The sequence below is a fragment of the Bos indicus genome, chromosome 3 (assembly GCF_029378745.1).
Source record: "Bos indicus isolate NIAB-ARS_2022 breed Sahiwal x Tharparkar chromosome 3, NIAB-ARS_B.indTharparkar_mat_pri_1.0, whole genome shotgun sequence".
Taxonomy (NCBI): domain Eukaryota; kingdom Metazoa; phylum Chordata; class Mammalia; order Artiodactyla; family Bovidae; genus Bos; species Bos indicus.
In genome coordinates this window covers 109,709,698-109,734,718 of record NC_091762.1, presented here as the reverse complement: position 1 = coordinate 109,734,718, position 25,021 = coordinate 109,709,698, and the positions used below count along the sequence as shown (strand labels likewise).

At 48.6% G+C, this 25,021-nt stretch overlaps 1 protein-coding gene across 1 annotated transcript in view; it reads right to left on the bottom strand.

Moving 5' to 3' along the window:
* Positions 1 to 3,456: 3,456 nt before the first annotated feature.
* The window catches only part of OSCP1 (organic solute carrier partner 1), a 33,639-nt gene continuing 12,074 nt past the window's right edge, over positions 3,457 to 25,021 (bottom strand). The window contains exons 3-10 of the mRNA XM_019957823.2: positions 21,201 to 21,368; positions 20,582 to 20,662; positions 12,700 to 12,803; positions 11,649 to 11,777; positions 11,037 to 11,106; positions 9,397 to 9,536; positions 8,404 to 8,467; positions 3,457 to 8,157 (exon numbers count right to left, since the gene is read on the bottom strand). Coding sequence (XP_019813382.2) covers positions 8,041 to 8,157; positions 8,404 to 8,467; positions 9,397 to 9,536; positions 11,037 to 11,106; positions 11,649 to 11,777; positions 12,700 to 12,803; positions 20,582 to 20,662; positions 21,201 to 21,368 — 873 coding nt within the window. The 3' untranslated portion in view covers positions 3,457 to 8,040. The remainder of the gene's footprint in view (positions 8,158 to 8,403; positions 8,468 to 9,396; positions 9,537 to 11,036; positions 11,107 to 11,648; positions 11,778 to 12,699; positions 12,804 to 20,581; positions 20,663 to 21,200; positions 21,369 to 25,021) is intronic.

The window sequence follows — 25,021 nt, the reverse complement described above, 5'->3', positions numbered from 1 at the left end:
CCAGCGCCTCATCCCTGCGGGTGCTGCTGCTGGCATGCTCTCCATGCCGCCTCCCCGTCCCTGGTTCCTGGCCATTTTGCATGATCCTTCACTCTTCCTGACAACTGTCATTTGCCTGAAGCCCTTTCAGTAAATTCCTTCACCTCAGTGGAGAATTAGTTCCATTTTTTTTTTGTTTGTTTTGTTCAGTTTCAAACCCAGACTAAAGTCCACTTGAATTGAATTCATTTCAGGATCCTTGAGAACGTCCCTGGTGGCTCAGACGGTAAAACGTCTGCCTATAATGTGGGAGATCCAGGTTCAATCCCTGGGTTGGGAAGATCTCCTGGAGAAGGAAATGGCAACCCACTCTAGTATTCTTGCCTGGAAAATCCCATGGATGAAGGAACCTGGTAGGCTACAGTCCATGGGGTCCCAAAGAGTTGGACATGACTGAACAACTTCACTGTCACAGGAGCCTTGAATTTCCCTGTTCCCTGTACATGATTTCGTTGTGGTTCTGTATCCAACAGTCAGAAGATACAGAATCCTGAGAGTTTGGGTGATTCCCAGGTCACCTACTCCAAATTCCCACCTAGGGTCCAATTCCCCTCTGCAGCCTCCCTCACTCCCGTGACCCCCTAGTCACTGCTGGATATTCCAGTGACCAGCAACTGACTCCTGTGCCGGCTGTTCTACTCCATTGTTAGGAAGCTTTGGGTAACTTCTATCCATTGCTTCTGGTGCTTTTCCATGGAGAACTGTCTTATTCTATATGAAATTTAAGAAGATTTTTCATGCCTTTTGAAAGTAAAGTGAATGTCCTGAATAAATAAAAATGATATCAATGTTAGACACTAAGCATGAGGTTACGGAATGTCTCACGAAAAGTGAACCTGCAGCCCAGAGAGGGGAATATGGAAATTTGTGAGTTAATAGTACGGGATCAAAGTAATGGCCTCTCTGAAAAAAGGAATGCAAAATAGTTTGCAGAAGAATGCAGACTAAGCACTGCAGGGCACATAAATATGTGGTCAGCACAGGGATGGAGGTGGTGAGAACAAAGGATAGGGTGAGGGTGAGAAATGGGGCCGTGAGATGACCACTGAAGTGAGTGTGATGACAGGGTGGGTTGGGGGAAACCAGGGGTGATCAAGGATCCTCCTGCAATCGCCCCAGCCATTCTCACAGACTTTGAAAAATGGCTACATCAACATCTGTATCAGAGGGCAATCTTCAATCAGAAGCCACCGAGGGGGCACTTCCCTGGTGGTCCAGTGGCCAATAAGACTCCGTGCTTCCAGTGCAGGGGGCCTGGGTTCGATCCCTGGTCAGGGAACTAGATCCCACATGCCGAAGCCAAAATATCCTGCGTGTCACAACTAAAGCTGAAGATCCTGTGTGCCATAACTAAGACCTAACATAGCCAAGGAAAAAAAAAAAAGAAGCCACGGAGGAACAGAGGGGAAGTGTGGTCAGAAATCAGTAGGATTTGAGTACAAGGACATAGTAAGAAAAGGAGAAAAGGGTCTTGAACCAGGACCAGGAGAATGGGGAGCAGAGAAGACAGCTGAATCCAGCAAAGCTGGGGCTGGAGACTGGAAAGGGACTGTGTTGTGACAGAAGCTATGGGAGTGGGAGAGAGCAAGGTGACGAAACGGGAAGGCTGGAGAGCTGGTGGCAGGAGGAGGTCCTGGAGGAGCCGAGGCCATGCTGTGTGGGATTGCGTGGGACCCACGGGCTCCTTGGCGGCCTTTCGGCTTTTGGTGAAGTTCTGAGGTGCGGAAAGGGGGCTGGGTAGGGGTAAGGAAGGTAAATGATGTGCTGAGCTAGAGGGGAGAGGTGAGGGAGGGCATCCCACACAGGTTATTGTCTTCTCAGTTGTAACTGAAGCTGGGAGGCCTTCTGGATATCCAGAAAACCCGAACTGAGAGCATCCTTGTCCTTCCCCTTAAATACATGAAAAAAGGAGAAGGCAAGGGTGTGATGGTTTGAGAGAATAGCATTGAACATGTATATTATCATATGTGAAACAGATCGCCAGTCCAGGTTTGATGCATGAGACAGGGTGCTCAGGGCTGGTGCACTGGGATGACCCTGAGGGATGGGATGGGGAGGGAGGTGGGAGGGGGTTCAGGATGGGGGACACATGTACACCCATGCCTAATTCATGTCAATGTATGGCAAAACCCACCACAATATTATAAAGTAATTAGCTTCCAATTAAAAAAAAAAAAGAAACAAAAGGAAGTTGGGGAATTTTACAAAAAGGAGGGTGGAGGGATCTGAAGCCAATGTGCACGTGTAGGATTTAGGAGTCTGGGTCTGCCCCCAGGTCTATAAAGCTTTGTTTATAATACTTATTTTATCCTTCGTGTTTTAAAATTTTACGTTTTAAGTAATCCAAAAATAAAGAGAAAACAATTTATGAAGTTTATAGACAGTGACTTTTGAAGAATTTTGTAAGAGATGTGAATTTAAACAACTTCCTTTATTGTAATTTCAGCGGTCTCTGTGATTTTCAAAAAGTCACTTTTTCAGTTTTCCTCTTATTTTTCTCCCAGAATATGGGACTAGGGTTAATGACACACCCTGGCAGGTCCTTTACCTTCATAATGAGAAAAAAAGGCCACACCTCGCTAGGCCTCACGTGACGGGTTTCCTGTGGTTTTGGGAACTAGCAGAGACGATACTGTTATTTTCATCAGCAGAGGAACCACTGGCCAGAAACAAAAAGGATGTCCCCTGTGTGTATGTGGGGTGGTGGTGGAGGTGTCAGGGTGACCAAAGAATCCAGAATGATTTCCATTGGCTCTTGGAATGCATCTTGACATTCTCATTTGAAAAGAGGTGGGCTATGACATGAGAACTTACTTTGCATTGAATCCTGAAGCTGGGTAGGGAAGATTCAACTGAGAAGAGGGGTCTCCAGCCCAGTCCCTTGGAAACAGTTCTTTCCACTCCCTCTGCTGCTAGCTGTCCAGGAATCTGGCAGCTGAAGAGGAGTTTTCCAGGCTTGATTTAAGGGAAGGAGCATGTGCATGCGCTAAGATGCCTCAGTCGTGTCTGACTCTGGGTGACACTATGGACTGTGGCCCGCCAGGCTCCTCTGTCCATGTCCAGAATACTGGAGTGGGTTGCCATTTCCTCCTCCAGGGGATCTTCCCCACGCAGGGATCGAACCTGTGTTTCTTATGTCTCCTGCCTTGGTAGGTGTGTTCTTTACCACTTGCGCCACCTAAAGGGAGGAAGGGGTAGGTAAATGGTGTATTGATTTTTGGATTTTAATTTGGGTCTTTATAATTAGGTATTAGTACATGAACCCAGAACTTCCAGATGTTCAAGCTGGATTTAGAAAAGGCAGAGGAACCAGAGATGAAATTCCGAACATCTGCTGGACCATCAAAAAAGCAAGAGAATTCCAGAAAAACATCTACTTCTGCTTCATTGACCATGCTAATGAAATAGATCACAAAAAACTGTGGAAAATTCTTTATTAAGGGATGGGAATAGCAGACCACCCTCTCTGCCTCCTGAGAAACCTGTATGCAGGTCAAGAAGCAACAGTTAGAACTGGACATGGAACAAAGGACTGGTTCAAAATTGGGAAAGGAGTGTGTCAAGGCTGTATATTGTCACCCTGCTTATTTAACTTATATTCAGAGTACATCATGCGAAATGTCGGGCTAGATGAAGCACAAGCTGGAATCAAGATTGCCAGGAGAAATATCAATAACCTCAGATACACAGATGACACCACTCTTACGTCAAAAAGCGAACAGGAACTAAAGAGCCTCTTGATGAAGATGAAAGAGGAGAGTGAAAAAGTTGGCTTAAAACTCAACATTCAAAAAACTAAGATCATGGCATCTGGTCCCATCACCTCATGGCAAATAGATGGGGATACAATGGAAACAATGACAGACCTTATTTTCTTGGGCTCCCAAATCACTGCAGATGGTGACTGCAGTCATGAAATTAAACAACAGTTGCTCCTTGGAAGAAAAGCTATGACAAACCTAGATAGCATATTAAAAAGCAGAGACATTACTTTGCTGACAAAGGTCTGTATAGTCAAAGCCATGGTTTTTCCAGTAGTCATGTGTGGACATGAGAGTTGGACCATAAAGAAGGCTGAGTGCAGAAGGATTGATGCTTTTGAGCAGAGGTATTGGAGAAGACTCTTGAGAGTCCCTTGGACTGCAAGGAGATCAAACTAGTCAATCCTAAAGGAAATCAGTCCTAAATATTCAGAACTGATGCTGAAGCTGAATCTCTAATACTTTGGCAACATGATGCAAAGAGCCGACTCATTGGAAAAGACCCTGATTCTGGGAAAGATTGAAGGCAGGCAGAGAAAGGGATGACAGAGGATAAGATGGTTGGATGGCATCACTGACTCAATGGACATGAGTTTGAGCAAGCTCTGGGAGATGGTGAAGGACAGGGAAGCCTGGCGTGCTGCAGTCCATGGGATCGAAAAGAGTTGGACATGACTGAGCGACTGAACAATTAGGTATTATGGTAAAAAAAAAAAAAAGTATAATATATACACTTCCCCCCTGTAATTTGCATTTGTCTTTCTACAGTTTCCTGTGACTTGAATTTGTCTCCATGGATGTAAACCAGAGTGACAAACCTGTTGGAAGAGGATGAGGGGATCTGATCCTGTTTAGACTTAGGGATCTTCAGGATCTGATTGCGATGCTAAAATTTGTTTCTTGCCTACCGGGATCTGGATGTAAGGAAAAAAGTGAGTTAATCTTGCATGGCATGACTTAAGGGCTAAATACATTTCCTCCCTTTCTTCCTGCCCCTTCACTCTCAATTTTTAAAATAGTTTTTATTTAGTTATTTTTGGCCATGCTGGGTCTTTGCTGCTCGTGGGCTTTCTCTGGCTGTGGCGCTCAGGCTTCTTACTGCAGTGGCTTCTCCTGTTGCGGAGCACCAGCTCTAAAGCACGAGGACGTCAGTAGTTGTGTGGTGAGGGCTCAGCAGTTGTGGTGCGTGGGCTTAGGTGCTCGGTGTCATGTGGTATCTTCCCGGACCAGGGACCAAACTGGTGTCTCCTGCATTGCAAGGTAGACTCTCCACCACTGGACTGCCAGAAAAGCCCCACTTTCAATATTTTATTATTTTCTCTCTCTTTTTTACTCTCAATATTTTAAAAATATTTATTTGGGGATTTCCTGGCAGTCCAGTGGCTAAGACTCTGAGCTCCCAATGCAGGGAACCTGGGTTTGAGCCCTGATCGGGGAACTAGATCTCACATGCTGCAACTGAGACCGGCTGCAGCCAAAATAAATAAATACATAAATAATTAAAATATTTGGCTGCACCCGGTCTCAGTTGTGGCACACAGTCTTCGACCTTTGTCGTGGCATGTGAGGTCTTCAGTTGCAGCGTGTGGGATCTAGTTCCCTGACCATAGATTGAACCGGGGCCCCCTGCATTGGGAGGGCAGAGTCTTAGCCACTGGACCACCATGGAAGTCCCTTCACTCTCAATTTTTATTACATCTTTCTTCTGGAAGCCATTAAAGTACTTTTGTTCAGGAGGCTTTTCTAGAGCTTTGCCTTGCACAATTTACATGATCAATACTATGATAAGAACAAGAGTAGGACAGTTTTAAGACTGAGTTGAGAAGAGCTAAGTCACAGATTTGCTGAAAGAGAATAGAAATAGCCCCCCAAAGCATGGAGATGGAGGGAGGCATGGGTAAAATTGCAACTGTCAGATCCCACCTGAGGCAGCATCTAGGAATCTGTAAACTCACCAACTTAGCTGGGGCAAGCTGGCTCTGAGTCAGTGAACTAGTTCTTTCCGTTTCTTACAGATGAAGGGAGGAACTTAGGCTTGTTGAGGGAACTGCCCAAGACGCCATGGCAAATTCGGGGCAGGGATGGGGATCCTGGTGCCCTTTCCCTTGGAGCGAACTGGGCAGTGCTGTGTAACAGCCTCAGAACCCAGGTGAAAGGGTTAGTCACTCAGTCATGTCTGACTCTTTACGACCCTGTGGACTGTAGCCCGCCCGGTTCCTCTTTTCATGGAATTCTCCTGGCAAGAATACTGGAGCGGGTTGCCATGCCCTCCTCCAGGGGATCCTCCCAACCCAAGGATCGAACCTGGGTCTCCTGCATGGCAGTCACCAGGGAAGCCCTCACACCCCAAAGCCAGGTGTTAAATGAACAATGATGCCTTGTCAGTACTCAGTCCAGATTCTTGCCAGAATAATCCTTATCTTCTTTTTCCTTTGCCCCTTCCCAACTCCCCTGCTTTTTCTGGGTGCCCTAAGCCACAATGCAAATAAACTTGTTTTTCTCAACATCTGTGTAAGACTAGAGACATGAAACTCAAAGATTGCTTCATCACCAGGCTGCCTTACCAGAGATCTGTATCTTGTTTATTCATTGAGACAACAGGGAGGTTTGAGATCATCAACATGGCTCTGGGATAGGTGGAGGGAGGAGGCTGCCTCTCGGCCACCTGCGGCCCATGTCCAAGGCCCCAGGACACGCTGGGAGCAGATGGTGGCGTTCAGGTCTGTCACAGTGCGGTGGCAGCCAGACCCAGGTCAGGGCCTTCCCCTGCACTCGTCGTCTGCTTACAAGAGACTAAAACTGAAGGCACTTTGTAAGCCTGTAAGAAGCAGTCTGGGGTCCCCAGGTGGCTCAGTGGTAAAGAGCCCGCCTGCTAAGTCAGGAGATGTGGGTTCCATCCCTTTGTGGGGAAGATCCTCTAGAGGAGGGCATGGCTGCCCACTCCAGTATTCTTGCCTGGAGAATCCTCATGGACAGAAGAGCCTGGCAGGCTACGTCCATGGGGTCTCAAAGAGTCAGACACAACTAAATAACAGCAACAACAAATCCAAACCCTATGCCTTGGGTAAGCTAAGGATGGGTACCCTGACCCTTGCTTTCCAGAAATATGTTTGTCTCCACTCTTACTAGGGTGCAGGGGTCCCGAGTGATCCTGGTTGGCTCAATCTCAGGCAGTGACCAGCTCAGCTCAGTTCCTCTCCCACCCTTTGCCGTTCCGGATATTGCTTCCAGGAGACTGAATGGACCTTGACCTCTGGATGTTGGCTGACCTCGAGCTGCCAGTTACTCGGCCAGAATGAACACGAGGTGGAGGGCTGACCCTCCTTCCTGAAGCAATGAGGGCAGCCCTGGCCTGAGACATTTCTCATGGATCCAAATTAGACTTTGGCATCCTGCCAAGGGAAGTATTGACTAACTCATCTGGTGCACAGAAGGGAAAGCGGTACACCACGTGCCTCCCGCACGTCCAGCTTACAGCTCTGCTTGGTCGCTAAGGTGAAGCAGAGGAGACGGCTGTCATGGCAACTCACGCTGGGCGCCTTTAGAAGGCAAGAACGCTAAGTGGCAGAGGAAGACTCTGGGGGTAAGGAGGACGTATCACGCTAAAGATCAAACACATTTCCATATGGGATAAGCCCACACCACATATGGATGGAGAGACGTGCGGAGAACCACAGACGCCCACAGGCTCTGCGCGGGGCCCGCGGGAGGAGTCCCCTGTCACGGCCTTGCTTCCTCTGCGTCTGAGGTGACAGCTTCCAGTGTGTCAGGCTGTATAAACTGGGCCCCGACGGTTTGAGGCGATTGCCTTTTCCACTATGTCAGACTCACAAGGCAGAAGACGTCCCGGAAGCTCTGAAATTTTGTGACGATCCACGGGCATCTGTGAGCGGCAGGCCCCCCTGAGCCAGGCTTGTCATGAAGGTGGCAACAGGGGCACCGTCTTGCTGATTCTGGGCTCCAGATGCTCTGAGTGCCATAAAACCAGGAAGGAAATGGGGAAGGGTCCAATTTCAAAGCCAGAGTATATTTTGCTGAAAATATGGATATGTGTGTTGCCTTCCGAACAGTGTGCTCCCCGAGGCAGATCTGCACAGTTTATCAGGACGGAAATGGGAACAAGGGGGTAAGGGCTTCGCTTAGTAGAAAACTAGCAGCATCGTGTGGTTCCCTGGGGGGCACCCCCGGGGTCCTCATCAAGCGGCCTCTCTCCAGGGGGAGGGGCGCCTGGTCAGCACCGCTATAATTCATCCATCATGGCGAGCCAGTCGTCGCCCTTGCTGGAGCTCTGCCTTGACTGGTCCGTGATTTCAAACTCCCCCATGATCCGCACCAGCTCCTGGTTCGTCTGCTGGTCCTGTGAGAGGAGTGAGAGGAGGGAGGGAATGAAGAAACGTGTGGGCACGCCGGCCTCTCTGTGCAGCTAGTGGTGCATTTCCCACCCCTGGGATGCACTTTGGTTCCTGCTTGTTTGTCAGGATAGGGACTATGTTACATGCTGATTAGACAGGAGGAGGAGGGAGGGCCTTTGAAGTTCATTGTTATTATAAGAACGGGGTGGGGGGGGGAATAAGATTTGACTTGTATAATCGCCTGCACGCACCTGAGTAGCTTGGATGTTGATAACTTTGTAGGATAACTCTTCTGGCCTGGTGAGCGCTGCTTGTCTGTACAAGAGGGTCGAGAAACGGGTCAAAGGTTAGGATTTTTCTCCCTGCCAGTGTGGCACATTGGTCCTTGATAATCTGGTAACCTATTTTTTTCTCTCTCTTCAACTTTCTGCCCTCTCCCCAACCAGTACACCCTACGCTCCAGGAGGTCAAGTCCTTTTATATCTCTGCTTTTGCACGTACTAAAGTCTGCCAAGAATAACTTTTCCCCTTCCTCTGCTTGGCAAACTCCGAGACCCTGCTCAGTTGGCAACCTCTTTAATCTGCTGGGGCCAAGTCAGTCCCCGTGTCCTCACTGGAGCGTGTGTGACATGGCGCTGGAGGGACTTGGGCGTGTGTTCGTGCTCCTGCCGCGCTGGGAGCACCTGAGGTCAGGCCCCAGGTGTTACGTGCCATCCTTGGGTCCCTACACTTCCCCCAGGGCCTGCCACTCCAAAGGAGAGAGAAAGAGAAGGCACCCACCCCCACCCCAAATACATGGCTGTGAGAACAGTCGCATGAGATAATGAATGCAAACGTTCCCTGGAAACTGTAAAGCACTGTCTAAGTCTCAGTGAATTACCTCCACTATTGGTTCTGGGGGAGACTGTCTCATCCTGAAGATGTCATGCTCCAATCTCCTTCTGGTTTCTTAACAGTCTTTTTAAACATATGATTATCTTGACTTCCAATTCTCTTGAACTGAGCTAAATAAAATGTTAGAGCTACTTTTTGAACAAATCCAAAAGATTCAGGCCATTTAATACTAGTGGGTTCTTCTTTAACTAAGGTTGTTGAGTTTGCTGATCTTTCATTTTTGAACTTTATTTACATCTGTGTTTATAAGTGATAAGAACCACTTATTTGGTTTCTGATGGTCATTTTTTGGTTCTTACCACACTTAGGATTTTTACATAGGTCTTTAAAGAAACAGGTTGAAAACATACTCCTCCTCTTCATCAGTGGTGAAGAGATTCAACCGGAATCCTGGCTCAGGGCCACTGGGTTTCTGAATCTCCATGCCTCCTATCAGCCTGGCCAAGAGATTCAGCTCTTCTTTAGCAAGAGGGTTTGGAACGATGCTTTCCTGCAAAATCAATTTCATAATTTTTAGCCACGTGAAGGTGATTCAATCCCTTGCTGATACCCCAGAGACCCAGGGTGGTATTTCAAAACAAGGCAAAACAGTAACTGTCTAAATGATTTCTGGGAAGCACTGGGTCCACACGAAGCATAGGAAATAGAACCAGAAGAGAAATAGCCCGTGTCAGAAGCAGAGGGACTCTAGCAAGGCGACAAGCCAGAGATTCTCACACTTTCAAGATGAGTGGAAGGCCCCAGGGATCCTCGTTCTCCTCAAACCACCTTCCTCCTCGAAGGAGAACACTGCTTCCTCTTCAGGCAGTCTAGTTCCCCAGCCTTTACCCGCGCCGCCTGGGTGAAGCCTCCAGGTCCAAGGGCACTCCTTCCACAGGAGCGACCACACTGCCCTCCGGTGGTGACCGGTGAGCACACCCTCGAATCCCTTCTCTCCCGTGGCTCCTTCTCTCATGGCCTGGCCCCACTGCAGCCTGCACCCTCCTCCTACCTGGCTCTCTCTAACCCGGCTTTTTCCCTGCTTTGCCTCTGGAATCAGGCCCGTGTGCCTGTCTGGGCGGGTCTCTGGCCACTGCTGCTATCGCCTTATGATCCAGCTACACGAGAGGGACGCTGACTGCCTGCTTCCCCCAAGGAGCGTGCCTCTGGTGCCTTTGCTCGTCCCGTCATCTTGGTTTGTGTGTCTTTTTCTCCTTCTGAGCTGTTTAGTATCTGCCTCGCTCCAGAGCCCCACTTGAATGTCCCCTCCTCCGAAAAGCCTTCTTGTTCCCTGTCCAGGGGGCTCCTTCCCACCCCCTGGACAGGATATGTGTTCTGACATAGTTCTTTGCTCAGAATGCTCAGTGAGTTCACCTTCTGTCTTCCGCCAGGTTATAGTTATTTGTTTCTATTGCTGTCTTTATAAGCCTAGCGTATTACAAGGCCCTTCAGGATGAGACCAAATCTAAGCCAGCTCTGTGTCCTGGGAACGCCCCCCCCCCCAACCCATAGACACAGTTCAATAAATGTTTATAGCATAACTGAATAGTCCATGGGGCCTATAGCTAGATGACAGCTAGTTCAGTGAAAATTTGTACAAAAGAATTCAGAGAACCCAAACCCCATTTTGAACCCAACTTTCACATCATCACCCAGGGAAGCAGGGAAAGGGGATGTTTTAACGATCAGAATACACACAAGTGCTGAACTCAGCAGCCACGGACCTCACAGCACTGGTACAATGCTATTTCACATGTCCTTATGTGTGGTTCCTGCTTAATTATGGTGGTGGAGACAAGCTTAAAATTACCTAATTAGTCAGATCACTGGAAGTCTCCATGAGAAACTATAATTAAAAACCTGCGTACTGGGTAAGGCGGAATGGAGAAGACTGCAAACAAGGAGGGAGCCTTGGCCAGCTCTGAACTCTAGAGACCCCTCCCTTCTCCCTGTCCAGACTCTGGTATCTAGAAATTAGCTCTGAAGGTAAACACGGGAGGCAGAAGCTCACCTGCGTCTGTGAAGCTAAGTTCTTTGATGCTGCAGACATGTGGGTTTCCACGGGCCGGTTCACGCTATACCTGGTGGCAATGGAAAACCACGAAAACATTGTCCAGGCCTCTTACCCTGACTTCCTTCTAACTCGTAAATATAGTGCATAGCTTTTACTCTGAGGTATCAAAAAGCATCCAGAAAGGTGCTGGGGATACAGACTATAACTAAGTGGGTGTCAACCACTCAAGTTTTGCTTCTTCCCAAATCAAAATACCTAGGAAGCTGTATGGCGATATTTCCTCTTGCAAAGTAATGTGTATTTCTGGAAAAAAACATGATCGGTACATGAAGGCCAAGGCCTTTTGGGTCTCTACTGCATTAAAAGGTTTTGGCTAGTTCTCTTGTATGGCTATTTTAAGTTATTTATCTTTTTGACCTGTTAATCTACCTTCTGGTGGAAGATCCGAGGTGCCCTTTGGAAATGCGGGGGCCCTGCCTGCCGTGTCTCTAAGGGGAAATTTCTTCAATTGTCAGCAGGGGTTTTTCACTGCAGAAGTCAAGCCAGTGTTTTAAATGAAGGGACCTCTGCTGCACTGGAATTCATTTGGGGAAGGAAGAATTTGCTTACATATTAGTTCCCAGTTTCAGGACTCGGTCTCCATAGAGCTCAAGAGACCCTTCTTTGGGGGCCGCGACGTAGCTCCCGCCGTGCTTAAATTCTGTCCTCTTCACTTCTTTGCCTTTGTTGTTGAATGTTCTACGAGACAAAGTAGGACATGATGGGATTTCCCTGGTGGTCTAGTGGTTAGGAACTCACCGCACAACGCATGGGTCTGAATCTTGGTTGGGGAACTAAGATCCCATATGCCACAGAGCAGCTAAGCCCGCACGCTACAGCTGCTAAGCCTGCACGCTCTGTGCGCCAAGTAGAGAGCCCGTGTCTCAACAAGCGATCCCACGCGCCACAGCTAAGACCTGATGCAGCCAAATAAATAAATACTAAAAAAAAAAGACAAAGCAGGACGTGACGCCACGCTCTCCAAGCCTGGAGAGTCCCGGAGGCTTCATTATTCTTTGTACTATGGGACCAGAGGGAATTTACACAGTGCTTCAAAATAAAGATGCTAGCTGATGTAACTGTGTGTGTGTGTGTGTGCGGGTTTGTGCGCTCAGTCGCATCTGACTTTGCAGCCCCAAGGACGGTAGCACGCCAGGCTCCTTTGTCTGTCGAATTTTCCAGGCAAGAATACTGAAGCAGGGTGCCATTTCCTACTCCAGGGGATCTTCCCGACCCAGACCCAGGATCAAATCCACGTCTCTTGCATCTCCCGCATTGGCAGGTGGATTCTTTACCGCTAACGCCAGCTGGGTGATAGTAAGACAATAATAATGATAATAATATTTATTGAGTATATGCTATGTACTGGGTGGTGTGTAGCACTTTAGAGCATTACAGTATTATCATATTCATCCTCACAGTAAACATTCAATAGATGAAGAAATAAATCTTGGAGTATCTGCTAGGTGACAAGCTGGGATTAAACCTTACCTCCTCTCTGCTGTGCTTAACTGGAGAAAGGGAGGGGCCGAGCATGGCTGCAGTCTATGTGGCGGCCCACATATTGCTTTCCCGGCCCCCTGAACACTGGTCTGACAATTACTGTTGAGCATTCATTCACCTGATGAGTCCAGGGACTTCAGTTCCCCAGGGGACAGGCCCGGACACTGGCAACACGAAGCGACCACTGGAATTCTGAACTTTGTCCTTTAGAAATATGGACACCTGGGGGGAAAAAATACTTGGCGTCATTTTCTTGGCATACTTCCATAGACATATGCATTCTGAGAATGGGAAGTGTGTAATGGCTTAAGACGAGAGAAAAACACACCATGACAAACACCTGCGGAGTATAGTGTTTTTACAAACAGAACCTCTTTGAGCCACATAACAAACCTCCCAGGGAGGTAGTGCTGCTGTGCTGTGCTTACTCAGTTGTGTCCAACTCATGTGTCCCTGTGGACTGCAGCCCCCAGGCTCCTCTGTTTATGGAGCTCCAGGGTAGAATTCTGGAGTGGGTTGCCATGCCCTCCTCCAGGGGATCTTCCCAACCCAGGGATCGAACTGGGGTCTCCTGCATTGCAGGCAGGTTCTTTACCAGCTGAGCTACCAGGGAAGCCCATGGATAGCGCGACCCCTGCCTTCACGATGAGGAGGTTGGGGTTCAGAGAGTGAAGCGACTTGCCCAGAAGGATTCAAAATCAAGGATGACTCCAGATTCTATGTCCATTCCTTGGTTCCTTATAAACTCTCTATATAGCTCTGAGGCTGGAGCTGTTAAGACCCTCATTATCTCCTCAGAGGTTAAGACACTCCCTCCAGGCCTACCAGCTCATAAGGGGCAGAGCTGAGGATTCACACCCTTGTGTTTCTGACTGCAAGCTCTCAGCCACGTGCTGGACTGGTGAGGAGGGGCCGGCCGGGTGGGTCCAGCGGGCACAGAGTCTGAAAGTCTACTACGTGAGTCAAAACCCCACACTATGCTTATTTCTCCTCCTTGCTTCATGCACTCTTGTATTGAGGTGTTGGTTGAATTAAATCCCATCAGTTTTATTGGGGAGTTTCCTGGCAGTCCAGTGGTTAAGACTGGGTGCTTTCACTGCAGGGGGCCTGGGTTCAGTCTCTGGTTGGGGAACTGAGATCCCACAAGTTGTACAGCATGGCCAAAAAAAAAAAAAAAAATCAGTTTCTTCCTCATCTGTAAAGTGAGATAAACTTGAAGGTTCCTTCAAACTCTAAAATTCCACAAGATTATATCAGTAACATTGCCAAGAATAAGCATCTGTTGCACGCAAGGCAGCGAAAGTGCAAAGTGCTGAGGATTTGTACGCTGGCAGCGTGGCCTGCCGACGTTACACTGTCCAGGCGCACAGCTCAGCTGGGCCTCTCCTTGGCTCTGAGTTTTTTGGTAAGTTATGCTACCTTTCTCTTTGGTCGTCTGAGGATAGTAACAGAACCTATTCAATGGGTTAGTTGAGCACTAAATCAGGTAATGAACAACAAGTCCTTTCCACAGAGCCTGACACATAAGTGCCCAATGAGAGGTAGCTAACAGTCTCAGTATCACAGTCTGATTGGACGCAGGACACAGCATAGAGTGCAGAAACGATGACACTGTCAAGAGCAGTATGCTGCACACGCAAAGGAGCCCACCAAAGAGAGTGACCACAGGCAGAGCGGGTGGGCAGGGGCCACTGTGGGTGTGGAGCTGGGCCTGGGGAGGCTGGGTGTGAAGACACTTCAGAAACACAGAAAGTGAAAGTGAAAGTCACTCAGTCGTGTCTGACTCTTTGCGACCCCACGGACTCTACAGTCCATGGAATTCTCCAGGCCAGAATACTGGAGTGGGGTTGCCTTTCCCTTCTCCAGGGGGATCTTCTCAACCCAGGGATCGAACCCAGGTCTCCCGCACCGCAGGTGGATTCTTTACCAGCTGAGCCACAATGGGTGGGCAAAAAGGCATGTTTTGGGAGAAGTGTGTACACTGGTTTGGTTGGAGGGTTTGGCTTTAAGGACATTTTAACCTTGAGATTCTGTGACCACGGGATATGAATACAAGCAAGGAGAAAGAAAATTCTGAGAGAAGTGAGACTTTATGCCTGTTTTGGACTTTCTGGTTAGTTAATTCTAACAGGGGTGACTATGTCATAGACCCGAAATGTACAAATTTAGTCAAGTGTGTGTCTGGGTTTGACCTGAAGATCTGCCCTTGGCTGGAGGGGACTGTTTGGTCTGCCTGCTTGCCCAGCCCCTCTGCTGACACTCAGCTTAGCTGTGACTCTCCTGTGCCCTGTTCCTCTCACTTCACCCTTTTTATTCCGAGGTAATCTCCTCTCTTCCCATACACCGGTGTTCACCTCAGTGCTGATGGCTCCCAGGTCTGGAGCCTCCTCCACTCAGTCTTCTTTCCTGGGCATCTGACCCGTCTAATCCCACTGCCTATTAAATATGTCCACGGATCCATGGGAAGCACCTGCAATTCACCCTGCTCAGAACAGGGCTCCATCCGTCTTCCCTAATCTGATCCCCCTGAATGACACCACCAGGTCACCACGTCAGCAATCTGAGTCCCCCGCCCACCACCTTCCCATGGCTATTCAGTGGCCAGGCCCTGCTCATCCAGTGATCATTTCTGTGTCCGGCCCCTCCTCTCTGCCCTGCTCCCTAGCTCGGACCTTCACCACCTCTAGCCTGGGGACTGCAGAGCCTCCCTGCCTCTGTTCTCATCTGTGTTGGATCTGTCCTCCACTCTGCTGCTACAGAGAATCTTCTCAACTCCTCTCTGACCGTGTTCCTCTCCTGGTTCACTGGCTTAGCCGCCTGCCCGACGATGTCCAGCTGGCCCATGCTCCTCTCTGCAGCCGTGCTCCTCCTCGAGCCCGAGGCAGCCTTCTGACCCCTGCACTGCCCGTCACGCCGGGTAGTCACCTGAAGGTGCTTTGCAAGGTGGTGTCCTCTTAACCCCTCCTCTTGTTTTCCCATGGTCCTGGGGAAAACCTCTTTCTTTTAAAGCTCTCGGATCCTCTGTGCAGACGCCCTGATGCTCTTAGGTAGAGGTGGCCATGCCCCACAGTGTCCTCTCTTTTCTGGGTCAGAATCAAACATCCATAAGGCACTTAGTGCACGTTCCCTTCTCTGAGGAGGTCCTGAGGGCAGGACACGTGTTTCCTATGGAAAGAGGGAATGAAGGTTGTGGAGCTGCGGGGCTAGCGTGCTGAATGCTCCATGAGTGCCCACACTCCCCAGCATGATGGCGGGATTCAGGTGGCCGGGAGGAAGTGAGCCAGGGATGTAAATGCTTGGGGAATGTGGGTGAGTGACTTCACAGTTTGTTTCAACAGTGAGGGCTGACTGTGGGGCTTTGGACGGTGTGATGGTTGCTGGTCTGGCCTTATAAGAGGAGGGCTAAGTTTGTGTAGGCAGGAAAATAATGATCTGAAAGGGAGGGGGAAGCTGGTAGAATGCCGACCCTGCTTCTTGCAGCCTGCCTGTGGATGAAGGAAATGACCGGCCGCCTTCAGGTGGCGAGAAGACTTTGCATACAGCCTCTCTGCTGCATGCTAGGATGCCCACGTCACGCCTCCGGCTTTCCTCTCCCCTCTGAGCTCCAGGTTTAGACATCCAGCTACCTGCTTGACTCTGCTACTCAGAGAGCAAATCGAGCGTAAACAGAACGATTTTTTCTACTCAAATATCCTTCCCTTCCGTCCTTCCCCAACTCAGAAAATGGCACCAGCAACCTAGGAGCTGTTCTTCATTCCTCTTTCCCTCATTCCCCACATCCAATCTCTGAGTAAATCTTATTGACCCTGCCCTGAAGGTGAGTATGTGAATATTTTTCATGATCTCCAGAGCAAACACCTAGTCCAAGTGCTTTCCTTTTTTACCTGGATCTCATTTTTTTACCTAGATTTTGTAACTGCTGGCCTACCTCTTTTAGTTCATTTTCCAGATCCAAGTCAGATCATGTTATCAGTTCATCTTAAAATCCTCCAGATCTTTTCTTTACTCTTAGGATAAAGTCCTTACTAGAATCTAAAGCTAAGTCACCTGGTAGGTAAGAACCAGTTTATTCATGACTGGCATCTCCTGCTCAGCGAGCACTCACCCTACCTAGGTGGTTAACTTTATTTGAGTACTGCCCCCGCCTAGACATGCTCTGTTCACACAGCCTTTCTCTCTGTCCATGGGGCGTTTCGTGCTTTTCCCACTTAATGGTCTTTGAACTCGCTGTCCCTTCAGGCTAGAAGCTCTTCCCTGAGATCTTTGTTAGTTATACTCTCAGCTGAAATGTCTGTCCTCAGAAAGGCTGTCCTTGCCTCTACCATCTAAGGATATATTGTCCAGTAAGGTAGCTATTAGTCAAGTGTGACTATTTAAATTTAGATTAAATTAACAGCTCAGTTTCTCTGTCTGATGAGCCATGTTTCAAGTACCCAACAGCCCTATGGGGCTAGTGGCTCTCTCAGTGGACAGCATGGATACAGAACATTTCCATCATGACAGGAAGCTCTGTTGGACAGAGCTGGTCGGAAGCAACATCCCATCCCAGTTCCCTCCTATAAGGCCATCTTCCTGAGAATTATCAGAACTGGAACACAACTTAACGTGTCCTCGTGGTTTCTTCCTACTGGCATGGAGCCTTCTCAGGGCAGGGCCTCTGCCTTGTTCACTTCTATATCTCAGGACTGAAAATGACCTGGAGTGGAGCAGGCACTCAGTACATATTTGTTAGACAGACTAGTTTTCCAGGGATGCAGTGTTTCCAAGTGGAGTGGATAATGGAGTGGAGATGTGAGGACCAGGCTGTGAAGAGGTGAAGATGGAGTGATGTTTGCCAACTGGAACAGTGGAAGCACAGGAGGAAAGTCCGTGATAGAAGATGCATGCACGCGGAGGGGCGTTCGGGAGAGGGTGGGTGACCGGAGGGTCTACCCTGTAGGAGGCAACTCTGAAGGCGCTCCAGAGGGCTGAAGGGGTTGGGACTTGAGATGCCTGCACATAACTGCTCTGATTCCATATGGAATCAGTCTCTGCGCAGCCTCTTGGGCCCAGGGCACAGGTCAGGGCCTGGACCATACTAAGGCCACTTCAGGCTGCTTTTGTTTTTAAATCTTTACTTATCATTTATTTGGCTGCTCTGGGTCTTAGCTGTGGCACATAGGACCTTCAGCTGTGGCGTGCACGATCTAGTTCCCTGAGGATGGAACCTGGGCTCCCTGCATTGGGAGTGCAGAGTATTGGTCACTGGACTGCCAGGACAGTCCCAGTCAGGTTGCTTTGTGATATCACAGAAAGCTCTGGACGTTAGGATGTGGAGTCTTGTATTTGCTTTGGTTAAACAATGAGCAAGGGAATGTTAGGTCAGAGCTGTGTTTTCTTGATTTAGTTGGTTGGTTTTGCTAAACAATCTAAAAACTACCAAGACTGTTTCGAACACAGAGAAAATCTGTATAGGCAATCATAAAGAGCAGCTGAGCAGAAATACCATTAAAGGCCAGATTTGGAAAAGCAGCCAGATGTTACAGACCAGTGGCTGAGTAATGTCAGGATATGTGATTCCTATTTCTCTTGATGAACATTCTGATGTTTTATTGCCTGCCCATTTAGCAATTAAAGCTTAATGTAGTTTGTGGTTTAATATGTTTTAATGATTTTGTTATAGACTTATTATTAGGAGTCTTCTCATCATAATGAATTTCATCTTGCCAGAACTGAGAAATCAATATGGCTGCTTATATTACAACGATCCATAAAATATTGTCCAAATATGCACAGGCTTGACAGCAGGGTTTTCAATATTTTAAAGTAATGTAAAACTTAATCTTATTTGTACTTTCACATTTTTAATTTCAATTGATGACTATTAGAGATCTTGATTTACATTGATGTTATTATTGCTCCATCCATAGCAAATGAAATTATTCATGAGGGTTAAAAATAAAATTGGCCTCAGCATTGTCATCAATTTGTCTTTCCCTGTTCATAGGAGGGAAATAACAAGGTTCTAAATATATTTTATTTATTTCCTTTTTTTTTGGATTTAATATTATTATTATTTTCTGGCCATACTGCACAGCATGGGGGATCTTCGTTCCCCGATCTGGAGTTGAACCTGCACCCTCTGCAGTGGTCCCTATTTCTCTTTTTTTAAAAAAATATTTCTGTTTGTGAATATGTTACACATGAACATGTACAAAATTCAAAAAGTCCAAAGAGCGGGACTTCCCTGCTGGCCCACTGGTTAGGACACTGTGCTTCCACTGCAGGGGGCACGGGTTTGATCCCCGGTTGGGGAAACTAAGATCCTGTAAGCTTCACAATGTGGCCCAAAAAAAAAAAAAAAAAGTTCCAAGAGTATACAAGGGAAAGTAGGTCTCTTTTGCATCCCTGTCCTCCACGCACTTCCCCGCCCCCAGGAGGCAACCACCACGACCAGGGTCCTGTCCCTCCTGCCAGAAGCACTCGGTAGTGTGTATATATATACATACACACATCAGTTCAGGTCAGTCGCTCAGTTGTGTCCAACTCTTTGCGATCCCATGAATCGCAGCACGCCAGGCCTTCCTGTCTATCACCAACTCCCAGAATTCACTCAAACATGTATATATGCAAATACATATGTTACATGTGATGCCTTACTTAATCCCCCTGACAAACTCTAAATCAGGTATTATCATTTCCACAATTTTGCGGAAGACCCGGGTTCGATCCCTGGGTCAGGAAGATCCCCTGGAGAAGGAAATGGCAATCCACTCCAGTACTACTGCCTGGAAAATCCCATGGACAGAGGAGCCTGATAGGCTACAGTCCATGGGGTCGCAAAGAGTCGGACACGACTGAGCGACTTCACTTTCACTGTCACTTTAGATGGTGAAACTAAAGCCTCAGGGAAGTAATTTGCCCAAGGTCACGGAGCTGTGCTGGAGCTGGGATTCAAACGGGAGTGCCTGACTCTAGTGCCTGGCTCACTGTGGGTGTCTTTCCCATATCAGTGTGCTAAATTACGGGAAGGAACAAAGTCCTGGCCAAGAGAGACCGGCCCCAAAGTCAGAAGCTCAGGAATGTGGGTTTTCAAACTTGGAGTGTAGAACTGTCTGGAGCAGGTGTGAGAGGAGGTGGTCGCGTCAACTGCGAGGCAAGGGCCAACAAAAAGTATGAAGGCCTGAGCTGAGCGACCGGAGTGGACAGGAGGGCGTGGACACTGAAGAGGCAGACTCGATGGGCTGCAGACACAATCAGATGAAGATCAGAGAAGGGAAACCAAAGGTGTGATGGGCTGGGGCTGAGCCAAATGAGTGAGGGGATGGCGGTCCTCTCAAAAGAAACCAGGAAGTTAGGCAGGACTTGAATTCTGGAGACTCGTTTAGCTGCACACATGAGGCTGTGGGCACTGGGGGAACTTTTTAGAAGCAGGTGGCGATGTGGGTCTTGATGGCAGGGCTGGGGTAAGGGGGGTGCAGAGGTTAGAAGTAGGAGTCACCACAGATAGAGGAGTTAGTTGGCAGCCAAAGTGGGGGGGAAAGTGATTCAAGAGCAGGGGGTGGGTAAAGCCAGAAGGGGAAAGGCTTGGAGACAGAAGGAGGGGAGCAAGGACTGAAAGACGGAGAGATGGGAGAGGTTAGGGCCGGCCGAGATGGGGACTGTTCCCTGGAGCAAGAGGGCCGCCTCCTGACAGCTCAGATGCTGGACAAGTCAAGGCAATAAAGGCTCGGGAAAAGGTTTTGGAGTTGAGATCAGACTGGGAGCCTGGAGAAGCAAGGGAAGAAGCCATATTTTAAAGAAACATACAGAAGGTAACTGGGAGGGGATGTGGCATCACCGTCCTGCTCGGTCCCTTGAAAACCCGCTGAGATTTATCATCAGACAGTTGATCATCACGGAAGCAAACACCGAGGATGTGCTAATGGGGCGGAATCCCAGTCTTGGTCTGCCCTGACGACTTGCACCCTGTCTCGCGAGGGCGGCAGCGCAGGGCACGCCCGGGTCACCCACTCACTCACCCGGATGTGCAGGTCCTGGAAGAAGATGAGGAGTGTCTGTCGGATCAGCTGGAACTCCCCTGCAGAGAGGCCCCCGTATATCTGTGCAGGCAAAGCAGAAACAGGCATTCTGCTTTCAGAAGTGAGATGGGAGACTGTGGTGGGGGGAGCGGGGGGTGGTGGGTGCCCAGAGATGGAGCCAGAGGGCAAGGAGAAGACTCAGCTGCTGGGCGGGGTGGAGGGGCAGGAGGGGAATACCACCCGCACCCCACCCAACCCCCCATCCACCCAAGGGGCAAACCCCACCGCAGCACACCGAGCGGGGCACATTCTGCCTCTCCTGTTCCCCAAGATTCCACAGAATATCTACTACCGACTCCCTTCAGAAAAGTTAGGCAAGAACTGCGATGTTCTGTGCCTCTGCTTTCCCGGGTATGAAGGCCCCAGTGAGAGGGTATAAGATGACAACATCTCTTGTGTTACCAAAATGGATTCCTGTGGATTGTGGAACTTTCTGGGACAGTGGCCGGCTGGGTCATTCCCTGTCCTGTTTCCTTTGTCATAGAACCTGCCTGTCCTTAACAGGGGAATGGGAATGAGTACTGGGGGCTGAGAGGAGGTGCACCGACAGCCCGCTTACGTCAGTCAGCTGCCGAAACGTCTTGTCCACTTGATGAAGGATGGTTGGGGAATCTTGGATGAGTCCCTTGATGGCATCTAAGTGATTCAAAGTGACCAGCAGCACATCCTTGGGACGAGGACACAGCAACACTTGATACTTGAAAGCCATCGTCATCAGGTCATAGAGCTGCCAACCCACACGTGAACAAAAGAAACGGACCTTATATAAAGGCAGGCCTCAAACCTCCAACAGTGATTCAGTACCGGAAACAATTCAGCGCTTACCATGCAGCTCAGTGACCACATCATGCAAAACAAGACACTGATGAGAGCGAAAGGGGGTGGCGGTCACAAGCTGGGGCAACAGCAGTGAATCGGGACGTTCCTGGGCAAACCAGAGTGTCACTGATGGAACGAATATGAAACAATACGGGCAGCTGTGGGGCCCGGGACTGGGTGCTGGGCTTGGAGAATAAAAGCCCCAGTTCGAGCCCTCCTTGCCACAGATGTGGATGTGCTGCTGCCCTGCTGCGCTCAGCTGTGTCTGATTCTCTGCAACCCCTGGTGTGGGCTGTAGCCCGCCAGGATCCCTGGTCCAAGGGATTTTCCAGGCAAGAATACTGGAGTGGGTTGCCCTTTCCTACTCCAGGGGATCGTCCTGACCCAAGGATCGAACCTGCATCTCCTCCATTGCAGACTCTTTACCTACTGAGCCACCTGGGAAGCTCAGGTTTGTTGGATGGCCCTGGCCAAGTCTCTTTGCCTCTCTGAGCCTGAGTTTTCTCATGTGTAAAAAGTATGCCCTAATTCCTCAACGTTGCAGAACTGCTGAGAGGTGTAAATGAGAAAACACATGTCAAAATGGCAAGACTGAGGTTCTATGACTGTATTAAATGAATAATGGAACTTAATGGGACATCAACAAGCTCCACGAATGGTATGACCTTTCATGAAGATCAGAGGTGACGCTGGCGAGGACCACAGTGGTCACGATGGGCTTTGTGGGAGAAGTGGGCCTCATACAGACTTGAGGCAGGGTTCCAACTGGGTAAGGGAGGAAAAAGGCATTCGGGTGGTAGGGAACAGTATGCTTGAGGGTCCGGAGGCAAGCCGTGGGTGTGCTGTTTTCCTGGGAGAAAGAGTAGAACAGCCTGACTGGAGGGGATGGTTTGTGTTGGGGGTGGTGGGAAATAAAGTTGGATAATTATGGCAAGGTTAGAATATTAAACGTTTTTGAAAGATGCACAAAATAATTTAGACTAGATGAGGTAGGAATTAGGGGGCTACTGAAATTTTCTGCGCTGATGTGATAAAAGTGGTAATTAAACAAGATTAGTGAGTCTGGCCATGATGAGATGTGCGAGAAGGGAGAGGCTGGAGTGAGGGCAGTCAGCTGGTGCCTGGCTCCTAGGAGGGTGGCAATAACATGATCGTATGAAAGAAATAAATTTTGTTGGAGAAACCCGGATGGAAGGCCTGGAAGGAAGATGGCGGGGAAGGATGAGGCAGGGGAAAGAAGAGACTGTGACACTCAGGAGAAAAGCTGTTTGTTAGTGCACGTTGACTGCCTGACTGGATCTGGGGGACGAAGATGAGGGCTGTCCAAATTGACCACAGCGTTTTCAACGTGGTGCCTGCGAGATGCATGATGCTACGTGACGCTGCTGCTGGAGGCAAGTTTGGGAGAGAAGGTACGGACATGTCTGAGGCAGGACTGAAAGTTAAACCACCCGAGTGCTTTGCGGAGCACACGGATGTGCATGACCTCAACTAATCCCATTTAATTTCACAAGAACTCTACATGTGTGTTCAGTTCAGTTCAGTCGCTCAGTCGTGTCCGACTCTTTGTGACCCTATAGACCTATAGCCTGCTAGGCTCCTCTGTCCATGGGATTCTCCAGGCAAGAATACCGAGGTAGGTATTATACCAGGTTTAAAAATGAAAAAAACGTGCCCAATTTCACACAGCTGGTAAAAAGTAGCAGGGTGAGATTTGAAACTAAAGACAGTCGGATCCTGAAGCACTTGCTAGAACCCTCTCCGTGATCTCCTTTCTCCAACATGCAGCTAGACATTTCACTTAGAAAGTGCCTGCCTACATAGAGGGGTGGGGTGGCGGGAGAGAGGCTCAAAAGGGAGGAGATGTACGTAAACATATGCTGCCTCACTTTGTTGTACAGAAGAAACTAACGCAACACTGTAAAGCAATTATATCCAATAATAACATTAAAAAAGAGAAAGCGACATACAGCAGGAGCTGTCTTGGTCTGTGTGTGTGTGTGTGTGTGTGTGTGTGTGTGTGTGTGTGTGTGTGTGTGCATGCGTGTGCAGGCTTGTCTAATACTAGAGACGTAGATTTGAGACTCTCAGCCATCATCATCAAACATTAAGTACCTGTTGTGTAGAGGACACTGTGCTAGGAATAAAGTATAAAAACAGGTATAAGATGAAGAAATCAAAGTTCAGAGTTATTCAGTGAATTGAGTCTCATAGCCATTGGTAGTGGAGAAGGAAATGGCAACCCACTCCAGTACTCTTGCCTGGAGAATCCTATGGACAGAGGAGCCTGGTGGGCTGCTGTCCATGGGGTCGCACAGAGTCAGACACGACTGAAGTGACTTAGCATGCATGCATGCCATTGGTAGAACTAGGACTCTAACCCAGGTTTTTTGTTTCTAAATCCTGTGTCATATCTCAATGGAAACCTAAACTTTCTTAAAGGCAGAGGGAGATGAAGAAGCAGAGAGGAGAAGATACTGAACATTTATCTTTCTTCTGTCATTATGTATGTTTCTCACTTAATCCTCCCTCTAACTAATGAAGCAGCTTTTATTATCCCCATTTTATAGATGAGAAGATGGAAGCTCAGGGAGCTAAAGTAACTTTCTAAAGGTAATTGGCAGGAGGCAAGAGGGCGACGCTTACTCCTTGGAAGAAAAGTTATGACCAACCTAGATAGCATATTCAAAAGCAGAGACATTACTCTGCCAACAAAGGTCCGTCTAGTCAAGGCTATGGTTTTTCCAGTGGTCATGTATGGATGTGAGAGTTGGACTGTGAAGAAGGCTGAGTGCCGAAGAATTGATGCTTTTGAATTGTGGCGTTGGAGAAGACTCTTGAAAGTCCCTTGGACAGCAAGGAGATCAGCTCTGGGATTTCTTTGGAGGGAATGATGCTGAAGCTGAAACTCCAGTACTTTGGCCACCTCATGCGAAGAGTTGACTCATTGGAAAAGTGTCTGATGCTGGGAGGGATTGGGGGCAGGAGGAGAAGGGGACGACAGAGGATGAGATGGCTGGATGGCATCACTGACTCGATGGACGTGAGTCTGAGTGAACTCCGGGAGTTGGTGATGGACAGGGAGGCCTGGCGTGCTGCGATTCATGGGGTCGCAAAGAGTCGGACACGGTTGAGTGACTGAACTGAGCTGAACTGAACTGAAGAAGGCACAGTTGAAGGCAGTCTGTCTCCCTGAGGTTCCCAGGTGCCAGCACTGAGACAGCGTTGCTTTTTGCACACCTGGCACCCACTGTCAGTCCTCACGATTTATAGAAATTCACATAATAAAGGGACTTGAAAAGGGATTCTTATTAACATTATTTCGCATTGCAGGAAGATTCTTTACCAGCTGAGCCACAAGGGAAGCCCGAGAATACTGGAGTGGGTAGCCTATCCCTTTTCCAGGGGATTGCCCTGACCCAGGAATCGAAGCGGGGTCTCCTGCATTGCAGGTGGATTCTTTACCAATTGAGCTATCAGGGAAGCCTTGTTATTCAGATTAGTTTCTCCTAATGTCCTATTTCAGTTCCATTTCCCACATTCTATTTAAGTCATCATGGC